Here is a 14,137-nt window from a genome sequence, read left to right as displayed (position 1 = left end):
ACCTGAACATATTTTAATTCTGTTTATCTGATTCCATGTATTTTCCCTGCTCAGAACTCAGACTGTTGAATTTCTGATTCAACATGTTATTAATTCAAGTTAAAGATTTCAAGCCTCTGAACAGACTAATTGGTACCTTAAAGCAGTACTTACTTACAGTGCATCAGCGAACAGCTTCCAAGTCAGATGATTAAGAGAATCTCACCTACTAGAATAATTGACTTTCATGTAAAATACCAAATATAATATGCATCTTAAAAATTATGCCTTCCTCCAAGTACAAAAAAAAAGAATTGTTTCTTGTTTCTGATTCCTTTTTGGGTGCCTACTAGAATGAGGGAGTTAGGAAGGGCAGGATCTGAAAATTACAAACAACATGTCGGACTGGGCAATTCGCATTTGCACAGTTTTTCAATTTCTCTCAGTGGGAAATCAGAGAGATGGCTCTCACTCCCTGAAGGTCGTGGCAAGGAGTGAGCTGCTTAAATGAAAGGCATGGGCAAGTCTGTTGACTGGAAGGGTCTAGAATAGCTGAAGGTGTGCCTTTGAGGTGCTACTGCTGCTGCCAGGCCGGGTTCATCTCATGCCGCTGTGTGGGTGCTCACATCGTGAACTTGGGACCTTTGTGGTCCCCGTTCCTATCATTTTCCCTGGTGACTACAGAGTGGAGAGGCTAGTTTCTTCACCAAGACTTTGCTGTTGTATTTGACAGCTGTGCCTTGTATGTGGTTGAGAAGACAACACAGCTTATCTTGAAAGGAGATTATCTCCATCCTTGGGTGTACAAGCTTCCCACTTCAGTTTTTCTTTTCTGTGCCTTATTTCTTCGTACAAAGCAGTGGCCTTCCACTCAATTTTCTGTGAAGTTACATTTTCATCAGCCCCCTGGAGTAGGAAGCCTAGCCTAGCCGCCCTCAGGTCAGCTCTCTTAACATAAACCCATCTCCAGCTTCTCTCTAACCTAATGAATAAATGTCTAGAGGGAATGTGTCAAATTTTTGTCCTCCTCTCCTACCAGACCTCCCCAGAGAAGCCTATGTTCATGCTTTGGGCTGGGGATCCAGTTGAGTCACTGCATAGGTTTTGCTGACTTACTGGCTGAAGGGCAAGATCGCAGATTGAGAGAAGGGATCATTGAAGGGAATAAATTAAAAACTTAGTGAGAAAAGAGGGGCGCTGACTCTTGTTAAGGGCTCACCCTGTCTGTGTTCAATCATTTGGCTTCTCGAGCTGCTCCATCAGTCCTGCGTCCTGTGAAAACTGCCAGCAAACAGCTCTCCACATCCCTCCTTGTCTTTGCCTTGTGGGAGCCTGTTTATTTTTGCCTCTCTCACTTTTTTCCCTGAGGAAATTCATTTGTTTTGAGTGCTGTGTGTCTCCTCTCCTAGGCTCAGGCAGTGCTTCTTCGCAGTTTCACTCTGAGTGACAGTGCCAGGTCTCGCCCTGTGGAGAACACTCATGTTGTGTGTTTTTCCCATGGTACCAGAGTCTTGTTAGTTGGGGAGGTATTGGCTTAGAATTCATACCCACATCTTTTGTGTCATGGGCATCTGAATCATCGGTCTTCTCTCTTCCTCACTTATGCTTTTGCTGATTTGGTCGCATGGCTGTATGCCAGATGAGGTGTGAGGCAGTGGAAACATGACAGAGGACGACATGGGCCCTACCCTCAGCCCACATTTCACTACAGGGGGTGGGCCCTTGAATAAATGATTGCACAGTCACGTACCGAGTCCTGTAATAAGACCCAGTGGTGGCCCAGGGACGAAGGAACTGTAATCGAGTCTGCTTGGAGGTGGCAGAGTTCAGAATGGTTTCCCCTGGGAGGCCATCCCTGCGTTGGGTCTTCAGAGATGAGGCAGAATTGGAATGCTGCTGCCGTCAGGTCTGTGGATCACCACTGGGTATTTTCTTTGGACAGGTAGTAAGACATGGGCCAGGAGTTAAGAAAGGAATGTGGTGTTTTAACAGATATAACCATTGCTTCAGGTTTTAGGAAACTGGTGATGTTTTCTTTCCTGCTTTCATAGATTTTTATACAAATGACCCACATATAAAATGTTTTTCAGAGGAATGGATTCAGTAAAGCTGAACTCTGAGCAAAGGAACGATGGGTTTTCCCAGCTTTGATACCTGCTCTAGAGTAAGACACCACACACAGACACACACACACACAGACACACACACACACAGACACACACACACACACACACACACACACACACACACACACACACACACACACTCTGCACAGGAGGCGGGGCTGCTGTCGGCAGAGGCCCAGCAGAGGAAGGAGGAAGCAGGGCACTGACCCAGAGAAAAACTCTCTGAAGGAAGAGCCAGTAAATGATAAAAGCCAATGAAAAATTAGATTTCAGCATATGGACTTTGATCTTGTAAATGGAGGGAAAGCTGCGTGAACCTAGGTCATAAACCCTCCCCCCGGCCCGGGGTCTCTCTCGGCCCCCAGGCTGGGGGTGTCTGCCCCTTGTGGTGCTCGGGGGGCGTAGCGTCTGAGGAATTGCCATAGGCTGAGTTTTGAGATTTTCAAGACTTAAAGGAGAGGAATGTGGGATCCGTGTGGTACGGCCCCGCGTGAGCTTGGAGAGGCCTCTCTGCCCCCCACCCTGTGCCCCTCCCTTAGGACTCAGGCACCAGTGCACTCCGCTCGAGTGCTTGGCAGCTGGGGGGTCCTAATTGGTAGTCCCCCACCTGACTGTACATCAGGATCTCCAGGGGTGGGGCCTTGCCACCTGTGCGTTAAAAACTAGGTTGCACTGGAGATTCTGACTCCTGGCCAGTGCTGAGAGGCACTCCTGTAGCTGCGCACAGACTCCCAGCTCCTCCCTCCGCCCAAGACCCAACAGGGAGGGTCTGGCCCTCCTCTGTTTGGATCAGATTAGTGGATGCTGAGTGGGCACGCTGGGCAGGGGACTGTGACTGGGCTGCGGGAGTCAGAGACATAACAGTGTTGAGTAGGGGTGTGGCACAAACGTGTGAGAAGTCAAGTAATGATATAGGTTTGAATACTGGTTAAAACAGTAGAAGCGATTACTTACAATGATGAATCACTAAACCTGTGAAGGAAAATCTCTGTGGATCCTCCAGGCAGCGAGAGTGCATGTGGGCTGGAGCCGGGGGCGGCCACTCAGGGGGGAAGTAGCATTCGAACTGCGTGTTCGTAGTTACAGTCATTATTGCAAAGCAGCTCGCTCGTGAGAGGCCAGAGCAGCCAGATGTTCTTAGCTTCTGGATCAGGCGCCCAGAAACCACCCGTGGGCAACAGGGAGGAGGGGGCGCAGGCCCCAACTCTTGGAATTCCAGCCTCTTTAGGTCCCAGCTAAAGGACAGGTGCCAGGGCGCTACCATGAGGTGGAAGGCGCCTTGGGACAGGCAGCACGTCCTACGTTCAGGGACCCACGGGGTGCGCACGGAGCACTGGTGTTGGGAAGTCCTGCTCTGTGATTGGGAGGGACATGGGAGTCCTGTGTTTGGGAGCTCAGTGGACAGAAGAGCTTTCTTGGGACTCGAGGGGAGCTAGTTGCCAGCCCGTTGACAAGGCACACAGCACTCATACTGTGTTTCTGTGTTTTTGTGGGGTTGGGGTTGGGGTTTTGTTTCTTTCTGAGCCCTGTCCTCCTGGCTGCGGCACCATGCTTCCCTTAGGCCATGGCAGCCGCAATCCACTCAGCCAGAGGCCAGCCTGCCCAGAGCCAGGGCTCCAGTGAGGCCCCCGCCAGCCCCCACACGCCTAGGAGACTCAAAGCCTCTTCCTTTTCTTCCCATTGTGTTGACTGGGCTTTTCTAGGGGAGGAGTGGGGCCGGTTAAAAGCTCCCCATGCCAACCGATTCATCTTCTCCCACGACCTCTCCAACGGGGCCATGAATATGCTGGAGGTGTTTGTGTCTAGCCTGGAGGAGTTTCAGCCAGACCTGGTGGTCCTCTCTGGATTGCACATGATGGAGGGACAAAGCAAGGAGTTCCAGAGGAAGAGACTCTTGGAGGTAATAGCACTGTTACAGAATTTCAGATCACAGCTGGTGTTCTCCTTCAGATTCCTGCCTCCCTCGGCCTCTGCAGCTTGCGCTGCCTTGGCCTGGGGTCCTGGCCTCCCGGGATGTGTTGTGGCAGCCGAGAAGCCTGCCTCCCGCTCCAGTGAGGCACCTCACAGTGTTCTTTCAGGCACAGGCAGCAGCTTGAGTAGGACAGGTCAGAGCATCATCTTGCCTGAGCCTCTGTTTCCTGTGCTAAACTGAACGTGGCTGCAAGCTGCAGTGTTTGTAGTTTGTGTCCTTTGTGTTTTCCGTATCATCTCACTCACGTCAGCTGTGCTGCAGATTCACACAGCAGTTGAAGCCAACTGCTCGGTTTAGGTCCCCAGGAAGAGGCTGGCTGCGTGAACATGCAGGGGCGGTTCCCTGTGCACTCTGAGTCCTTGACCCCAGCGTCTCTCTGCAGAGCCTAGTTTTCCCCATTAGGAAAAGCCTCCCTCATCCACAGAGGCTGTGGCCGCCCACGTGGCCTGGAGCTTCCATGAGGATGCACTGCTGCTCGGGACCCGCTCCTTCCCTCTTGCCTGACTTCCTCCTGTTCCTGATGGCAGTGCTCTCCTCTTGTCTCTGTAGGTTGTGACCTCCCTTTCTGACATCCCCACCGGTGTTCCAGTCCACCTGGAGCTGGCCAGCATGACCAACAGGGAGCTCCTGAGCAGCATCGTGCATCAGGTAACCCACGGGCAGCACGCGGGGCTCCCTGAGGTGTGGGTGTCACCTTGGGTCCATGAGATGGTCAGGAGCCAGGACTGTTCTGGAACAGGATCTCCTACGAGGTTAGAAATACAGCATTGTTACTGATGGGTTCATGGGGTGTGTTTCTCCTTCCGGAATGGGGAAGTTGGAAGTGAATGCCTTTTGCAGTAGAACTCAAAGGAGAACACCGAAAGCCCAGCTCTCAGTTGAACTTCAGGAAGCTCAAAGAAAGGAAGTTTGGGGGGCGCCGCACTCCCTCACCATCAGGTCCTGAGGTGTTCAGCCTTTGGACCGCAGCAATGATCAGATAAATGCAAGAGTGTGATGCTTAAGAGCTCAGACTTCGGAAACGGGGGTCGGATTGCCAGCTCTGCCACTCACTGGCTTTGTGAACTTAGGCAGCTTAGTTAACCTTTCATTTTACTGTTAATTTAACTTTTTTAGTGGGTAATATATGGTTCAAAACTCAAAAAATATTAAAAGATATACAGTGAAGTTTCCCTTCCTCCTGCCCCCTGTATCCACTGTTAGTAACCTCCTTTCTAGTTTTATCTGATCCCTCTGGAGTTTTGGGTACGTATATAAGCAAATACGGGAATATAGCCTTATTTTTTCATCCCTTTTTACCCCAAAAGCTAGCAGAGCATACTGCATACACTGTTGACCACTTTGCTTTTCTTCACTGGATGTGTTTTGGAGATCTGTCATCACGTGGAAAGCCTCCGCAGTCTTTTCACTGCCACATGGTTAGAAGAAGCGTGTGGTGCATCCAGTGTCTTAACACCAACCAAAGCTGGGCGTTTGGCTCACTGCCCTTCGCCGTCCCATAAGGCGCTGCAGCGAGTCACTTTGTAGATGACTTTATTTTGCCCATGAGCAGACACAGGTGTTACGATAAGTTCTCAGAAGTAGAATTGCTAGATTGGGGCATAGAAAGCATCTGTAAGTTTGATACAGCAACACTGTCATCCACGAGCACTGTACTAGTTTACTTCCGCGAGAATTCTTTACAAGTGCTTATCTCCTCCTTGCCACTGGAATGTGATTAAAAACATGCTTTCTTACCAATCTGACAGATGATAGTGGTATTTCAGAGTATTTTTTTTGAAATAGACTTTACTTTTTAGGGCAGTTTTAGGCTCACAGCAAAAGTAAGCAGAATGTAGAGTTCCCATGCAGCCCCTGCCCCCCCACACCCCTGCCCCCATCAACATCCCCTGCCCCAGAGTGGGACGTTTGTCACAGTCAGTGAACCTGCACTGACATGTCAGCATCATGCAAAGTCCATAGTTCACATTAGCGTTCACTCCTGGTGTTTTTCAGTATAATTTTTATTTGCATATTTCTGTTTTGAGGTTATTTTTTCACTTCTTTAAAAAGCCATCTTTGTTTCATTTTCTGTGTAACTGTCTCCTTAACCTTTCTAATCCGAGTCCCTTTATCTGTAAGATAGAGGCAGTCCCTCCTTCCCTCAGAGCATTGCAGTGAGAAGTGAATGAAACAGAGCCGTTACCTTGGTGCCTGACTCACAACATGCAGTAAACAGAGGAGCTGTTATATTAGCAAAGGGACAGGCCCTTGATTTTTACATAAATACACGCACGTGCGCACCCAGCCCTGCGTATGTGTAGGGCTTGTCTCTCTTGCACATTCACTTTACGCAGGTCCCTGGCTCTAAGGAAGGAAGTGCTAAGTAAGAAAGATAGTGAGGTGGACATAGGGGTTCCCCTCAAGATAGGAAACCATGGCTCCTGTTTGGTGCCCTTTCCCACACAGTGTTATCACTAAATACAGTCTTCCTAACCCATACCTGCTTAAAAAGCTTAGATCTGACATGAAGCCACTGTCCTTGCTTCTTGGTGTTGTGTGCGAGGAACCCTTACAACCCTGCCTGTGGGCTTCTCCACTGTACTGGTGTCACGCCTGCTGATATTCAGGAACCGAGAGTCAGGCCCCGTCAGTGGTGAGAGGCTCTGCTGTATGTGCAGAGGCAAAAACTGGGTACCATGGAAAGGAATACAAAGCGTGTACACCTCTGCCTTTGTCTTCCAGTGTGTAACAGAAGACTGGCTCTAATAGAGCATTACTGCAGCTTCCCAGTGCGCCGCAAGGGATGAAGAGTAGAGAGAGTTAGAGGTGCTGTAGCCAAAGCAGTGAGCTTGATCTGTCACTTCCCGCCCAGACATCAGGGCAGGGAGCCTTGTGGTAAGGAAGGAAGCTGCTGGCCCTGCCTTCCTTCCCTGACTTTAGTCATTGGTTGTGTCCTGGGACACTTAGGAGTTAGATGTCCGTCAGAGACAGACCCCCATTTTATTTTTGTTAGCAGGTCTTTCCCGCCGTGACTTCCCTTGGGCTGAATGAGCAGGAGCTGTTATTTCTCAGCCAGTCGGCATCTGGACCTCACTCTTCTCTCTCTTCCTGGACCGGTGTTCCTGATGTGGGCGTGGTCAGCGACATCCTCTTTTGGATCTTGAAGGAACATGGGAAGAGTGAAAGCAGAGCCTCAGACCTCACCAGGATCCATTTCCACACGCTGGCCTACCACATCCTGGCAACTGTGGACGGACACTGGGCCAACCAGCAGGCGGCTGTGGCTGCAGGAGCTCGCGTGGCCGGGACACAGGCCTGCGCGACAGAAACCATAGACACCCGCCGAGTGTCTCTGAAGGCGCCCCACGAGTTCATGACCTCCCGTTCAGAAGCTGGCTCCAGGGTCGTGTTAAACCCAAACGAGCCGGTGGTCAAATGGCACAGGGAGGGAGTGTCCTTCCACTTCACACCAGTGTTGGTGTGTAAAGATCCTGTTCGAACTGTGGGCCTCGGAGATGCCATTTCAGCTGAAGGACTCTTCTATTCAGAAGTACACCCTCAATAGTAGAAAGGTTGTTGTGTGTCTTTTTTCTGAAGAAGGAGAACTAGCCAACCTAAGAATAACAGGAATTAAGTGGTGTGGGAACTAGGATTGAGGGTATCAAAACCGTTTCTAGATCTAATTGAAAGACAGCCAAAGAGACAACAGCAGGTTCAACTGTGCCAGATACATTCCATCCTGTTGCGATTACACAGAAACAGTTCAGGTTTTAATCAAAATTCAGCTATCTACTAACAAGACTGGATTTTTGTTCTTGTTTTTTTTTGTTTGTTTTTTTGGTTTTTTTATGTTGTGTGTTATAGGGGTAAAAACTTGATCCCCAAATCCCCTCTTCAGGTATGTTAGGCCAGACTTTGCCCTCGAGAGCCTGTCTGGTGGAGAAAGCGCGTCCTCCTTGCCCACGTCGGCAGCGCATGCTCACTCCCCCACACCCCCGTCTCTGGGAAAGCCCAGTGTGAGTTGCCGGGCTGTCTCAGCTCAGCGCCCACGGCAGCCTCGTGATTTCCGTACAGTGTTAACAATGAAAATATTTAATAAGCACACCTTCTCAGCCTTCTGCTCTCAGACTTACGACAGAGCCACAGGTAAGGAGAGGCCCTCCTGTGCTTCAGAGATGCAGCAGAGGCTGGGAGCCTCGTGGAGCCCTTGAGGGAGCCAGTCACTCTGCAGTTCAGGCGCCTGGCTGGCCTGCGGGGCAGCGCCGTGAGCCCGAGGGCTGCGCCTTCCTGCCCTGGCTCCTCAGCTGTAGGCTGACTGGTCCGAGGCCGCTGTGCCTGGGCCCAGCCTCACTGCCCAGCTCTGGACGTGCTTTCTGCGGTAGAAGACTGATCTGTGTCCACTCTGATCCTTGAAGGAATTTACCTTTTACAACTGGAATATGCTTCTGGGTGTATAGCAGATCATGTATGCTTTACACGGACGCGGCATCCATTACAGAGTCGGGCCTCATAAGAGCCCCAGGATCGTGAGGAAATGTGTCATGTTATGTATTTATTTTTTATAAATCAAGGAGACTTCAGCGTGCTTTTAAATATATTAAAAACAATTTACATTTCAGGAATCCTAAGTCTGTCTGTGATTGATTTCATTTCCATCATGACTGTGGAGCCAGATAAAATGTAAATCATTTTGATCTTGACCTGTGACATACATCGCCTTTGCTCTTCAGGTGTTTGATTATGTTGTCTTCCCCCTCACACTGTAAGTCTGTCCTCTGTGGTTTAAAGTGACAGAAGATACATCAAGTAGCCGAGCCAGTGTGACCCAGCAGTTTGAAAGAGTGTGGTGAGCCTTCTCAGTTTGTTCGAAGAGCAGTGTAGACACGTGTCAGCTGGATCACAGCTGCTTGGGCCACAGCAAATTGTTCATGCTGGGCTCACAGCAGCAGCTTCTGGAATCTCAAAGGTACCTCAAGTTCTCCACTTATGACCTTCCCCCCCTGCTTTGGTGAGAAGGAAGGGCTTGATTACTCCTTCAAAGACATCTTAAGCTTAGAGAATTATGCAGCTTGAAATTCAAAGCAAGCAGCTTATTAAGGAAATCTCTGGCTGCTGCCTCATCACTCTGCCTTGAAGCTCAATTAAAAATAATTAAACAACCTTCTAGTCTATGTTTATTAGAAAAGCTTAAGTGAGAAGAGATTTCTGTTTTCCCAAGAAGAGTTAGAATAATTCACCATTTGTGTTCTAAACCTAAGCAGCTGTGTTCTCCTTGTGACCTCTTTCTTACAGACAGCCCCTGTCCTTAGTACATTCTCAACAAGTTCTCCAGTTTTCACTGGTGATGTCAAGGAAGACGTTCAGGAGGTGTGGGCTGCATGTACCTCAGAGCAGTGTTTTTCAAAAGGTGGGTTTTGAACTATTAATCATCACTAAATCAACTTGGTGTTTATAAAAAGGATCAAAATGCATCATACCTTATAGGGGTAATTATTTTAAATATTGTTTTGTAAAACTTTACATATTCCTGAATATGTGTATGTAGATATGAATGTACATGCATCCCTCTGTGAACATCCCACCTTTTTGAGAAGTAGGCTAAGCTCTGGAACTAAGATTAACTGGGCTCTATCACCTAGGACAGACAGATGATGCAGAAGTGAGTTCGAAAGGCAGGAGAAACTGAAGAGGTGGAGCTTCAGACCCCTTTGCTTTGAAGTATATTTTACAAAGGTTTCCATGTATGATTTTATATGAAGAAGAAAAGCTTGAAAATCCTCTGGACTAGAAAGGGTGCCTGGTGAAAAATGATCCCTCCTAAAAATGTTCTAACACTCACTCTTGAATTCCCTTGAAGTTGATTTAACACCCAGGGAAAAGCTGCAGCACATGAAACACTGTCAGGAGATAAGAATTCAGCCAAAATTCAGTAATATTCATTGTGTAGATTCAGTTTGCATTTTATGCTCTTATTCTGTCAAGTTTGAGTGGGGCAGAGGTAATTATTCATCAGGAGAAGAAATCCAAATTCTGTGCAGAGTTTGAGATGGCAAGTGTTATACGACATTGGACAAGGTACCTTTCCTGAGCCTCATTTTTCCTCATGGTCCTTACCCTCACAGGGTTCTTAATTAAAGAGGAATGCTGAGCAAAGTATTAGCACAGTATGTGGCACGTATTTAAAAGTGTAATAATTGTCAGTTACTATTACTAAACTGAACAGGCAATCTCCTGGGTCTCTTCAGAACTGTTGAAAAACACTAAAAAGCTACGACAATGATAATTTAACATTTTACTTTTTGATCTTTCTTTAGGTAAAGATTTTCAAACAGTGAAGCTGTATAAATTTTAAATCCATTTGGTAAGTTTTGAGAAATGTATATACCTGTCTAACCCAAGTGCCTGTCAAGATACAGAATGTTTCCATCACCTCAGATGGTTCCCTCAGGCCACTTCCAGGTCATCCTCAGCCTCACCCTAAACCCCAGCTCCAGCCCCCTGAAGCACCGATTTTCTTTTTCACCATAAATTAGTTTTACCTGTTCTGGAACTTCATAGAAATGGAATCATACAGTATTTACTATTTTTGTATAAAGCTCTTTTTTTTTCTTTTTTTAATGTTTCCTTTTTTTCATTTTTATTGAAATATAGTTGATTTACAATGTTGTGTTAGTTTCATATCATTTTTTTAGATTCCATATATAAGCGATATCATATATGTCTTTGTCTGGCTTACTTCATTTAGTATGATAATCTCTAGGTCCATCCATGTTGCTGCAAATGGCATTATTTCATTCTTTTTAATGTTCAAGTTAATACTTTATTGTGTATATGTACCACATCTTCCTTATGCATTCATCTGTCGATGGACATTTAGGTTGCTTCCATATCTTGGCTATTGTAAACAGTGCTGCAGTGAACACTGGGGTGCATGTATCATTTTGAATTATGTTTCTCTCCAGATATATGCCCAGGCTTGGGATGGCAGGGTCATATGGCAGCTCTACTTTTAGTTTTTTAAGGAACCTCCATACTGTTTTCCATAGTGGCTGTACCAGCTTACATTCCCACCAACAGTGTAGAAGGGTTCCTTTTTCTCCACACCCTCTCCAGCATTTATTTGTACACTTTTTGATTTGGCCATTCTGACTGGTGTGAGGTGTTACCTCATTGTAGTTTTGACTTGCAGTTCTCTAATTAGTGATGTTCAGCATCTTTTCATGTGCATTTTGGCCACCTGTATGTCTTCTTTGGAGAAATGTCTGTTTAGATCTTCTGCCCATTTTCTGATTGGGTTTTTTTTTGTTTTTTGGGTTGTTTTTCTGTTTTTTAATTGAGCTGTTCTGAGCTGTTTGTGTATTTTGGAAATTAATCCCTTGTCTGTCACATCATTTGCAGATATTTTCTCCCATTCTGTAGGTTGTCTTTTCATTTTGTTTATGGTTTCCTTTGCTGTGCAAAAGCTTTTAAGTTTAATTAGGTCCCATTTGTTTATTTTTGTTTTTATTTCCATCACTCTAGGAGACAGATCCAAAAAGATACTGCTGTGAGTCATGTCAGAGTGTTCTGCTTGTTTTCTCTAGGAGTTTTATAGTATCCAGTCTTACATTTAGGTCTTTTTTTAATATATATTATTTTGGCTGCATTGGGTTTTTTGTTGCTGTATGTGGGCTTTCTCTAGTTGTGAGTAGGGGCTACTCTTCGTTGTGGTGTGCAGGCTTTTCTCATTGCGGTGGCTTCTCTTGTTGCAGAGCACGGGCTCTAGGCACGTGGGCTTCAGTAGTTGTGGCTTGCGGGCTCTAGAGCGCAGGCTCAGTACTTGTGGCACACAGGCTTAGTTGCTCCATGGCATGTGGGATCTTCCTGGACTAGGACTCGAACCCATATCCCCTGCATTGGCAGGCAGATTCTTAACCACTGCACCACCAGGGAAGCCCTACATTTAGGTTTTTTGTATAACAGTGTTAGAGAATGTTCTAATTTCATTCTCTTACCTGTAGCTGTCCAGTTTTCCCAGCACCACTTACTGAAGAGACTCTTTTCTCTGTTGTATAACCTTGCCTCCTTAGTTGTAGATTGACCATAAGTGTGTGGGTTCATTTCTGGGCTTTCTGTCCTGTTCCATTGATCTATACTTTTGTTTTTGTGCCAGTACCATGCTATTTTAATTACTGTAGCTGTAAAAGCTCTTTATATTCAGCATAATGTTTTTGAGATTATGTTGTTGCATGTAGTTTGTTGCTTTTTATGGCTAAATAGTACTCCGTTGTGAATACAGTGTTTCCATTTGGGGCTTTGATGAATAATATTATCAACAAGTGTCTGTGGGCATTTTCCTTTCTCTTGGGTAAGAGTCCACGGGAGTAGAATTGCTGGGATGGGTATATATCATGGGATAGGCGACATATCTTTCTCCAAAGTGGATGGGTCATCTTACACTCCCACTGATGCATGACAGTTCTGGTTGCTTCTTGTTCTTGACAACATTTGGAGTTGTCAGTGTTTAATTTTAGCCATTTTGATGTGTACACAGTGGTATTTCATTGTGGTTTTATTTTACATTTCCCTGGTGATGGACAATGAGCACGTTTTCACATGCTTACTGGCCACTCATGTATCTTTGTGAGGGGTCCAAATTTTTTGCCCACTTTTTTTTTCAATTCAGTTGTGTATGTCATTTAGGTTATTAGGTTTTTTTAATTATTGAGTTGTAAGAGTTATTTGTATTTTCTGGATATAAGTCCTTTGTCAGATGTATTTTGTGAATATATTCTCAATCAGTAGATTGATATACATTTTATTCATGGCATAAGGGGATGTTCTTGCTCCTGTTTTCTAAAAATGTTTATAAGATTGTATTTAATAGAATTCACTGGTGAAATCATCTGAGCCAAGAGTTTGCTTTAAAGGGTAGCTTTTGACTTATAGATTCAATTTCTTTGCTAGGACTTATTAAGGCTTTACATTTCATCTTCAGTTTGGGTATGTTGCTTTTTCAAAGATTTTGTCTACTGCATCCAAGTTGTCAGTTTTGTTCCCATAAAATTTTTCATAACATTCCTTTATCAAGTTTTGTAGGAGCTATAACGCTATCCTCGTTCATTCCTGATGTTGGTAGTTTCTCTCTTTTCCTTCATCAGTTTAACTAGGGATTTGTCAATTTTTGTGCATGTGTGTTTTTTCATAGAACTTTTGGCTTTTTAGAATTTTCTTTAATATCTTATGTATTTTGGGTTTATTTTTTGCTTTTTTTTTAGCTTGATAGAAACCTTTACCAGTGATTTTCTACCTTTCACTTGTTCCAGCAGCATTTATAGCTATAAGTTTACTTGTAAGCATAGCTCTTAACTGAGTCCTACAAATTTTGATTGGTTTTCATTACTCAGTTAAAAATGTTTTCTAATTTATCTTTTGATTTCTTCCTTATGAGTTATTACAAGTATGTTTAATTTCCAAATATGCAGATTTTCTATGTATCTTGTTACTAATTTCTAATATAATTTCATTGTGTAGAAAGAACATATTCTGTAAGTTTCAATCTGTTGACTTTTGAGACTTACTTTATGGCCCAGTATCTGGTCTGTCTTGCTAAGTGTACTAGGTGCACTTGCAAAGAATGTATTTTCTACAGTTATTGCTGGTAGTGTTCTATAAATGTCAGTTGGGTCAAGCTGGCCAGTATGTCTGCCCTTTTTGTCTAATTCTATCAATTGCTGAAAGAAAAAGTGCTAACATATCCAACTATGATCATGGATTTAATTCTATCAATTTTTACTTGATGTGTTGTGAAGTAATGTTGTTGGGGGCATACATATTTATGATTGTTTTTCTACTGAACTGTTTATCATTATGAAATGCCCCTCTTTATTTCTGGTGACACCCTTCTTTTGAAGTCTACTTTATATATTAATATCGTACTAGGTTTCTTTATCCTTTCTGTGCTTTTTAATTGAAATGTTTAGTCCAGTTACATTTTTAAGTCTAGTTACATTTTAATGTAATTAATGTGATGTAATTAATTACATTAAATTACATTTAATAATTATTGACTGGATTTATATTTTAACATTTTGCTATT

At 44.9% G+C, this 14,137-nt stretch overlaps 1 protein-coding gene across 4 annotated transcripts in view; it reads left to right on the top strand.

The window, feature by feature from the left end:
• The window catches only part of ADPGK (ADP dependent glucokinase), a 30,402-nt gene extending 21,721 nt beyond the window's left edge, over window positions 1–8,681 (top strand). For 3 of the 4 annotated variants that reach the window (XM_057723247.1, XM_057723243.1, XM_057723246.1), the window contains exons 5-7: window positions 3,809–4,005; window positions 4,627–4,725; window positions 7,073–8,681. In XM_057723247.1, coding sequence (XP_057579230.1) covers window positions 3,809–4,005; window positions 4,627–4,725; window positions 7,073–7,624 — 848 coding nt within the window. In that variant the 3' untranslated portion in view covers window positions 7,625–8,681. The remainder of the gene's footprint in view (window positions 1–3,808; window positions 4,006–4,626; window positions 4,726–7,072) is intronic. The other variant, XM_057723245.1, reaches the window with a different exon arrangement.
• The last annotated feature ends 5,456 nt before the right edge of the window (window positions 8,682–14,137 follow it).

Source organism: Hippopotamus amphibius, chromosome 2 (genome assembly GCF_030028045.1).
Source record: "Hippopotamus amphibius kiboko isolate mHipAmp2 chromosome 2, mHipAmp2.hap2, whole genome shotgun sequence".
NCBI classification, from domain to species: Eukaryota; Metazoa; Chordata; class Mammalia; order Artiodactyla; family Hippopotamidae; genus Hippopotamus; species Hippopotamus amphibius.
This window is presented reverse-complemented; position numbering and strand designations above follow the sequence as displayed.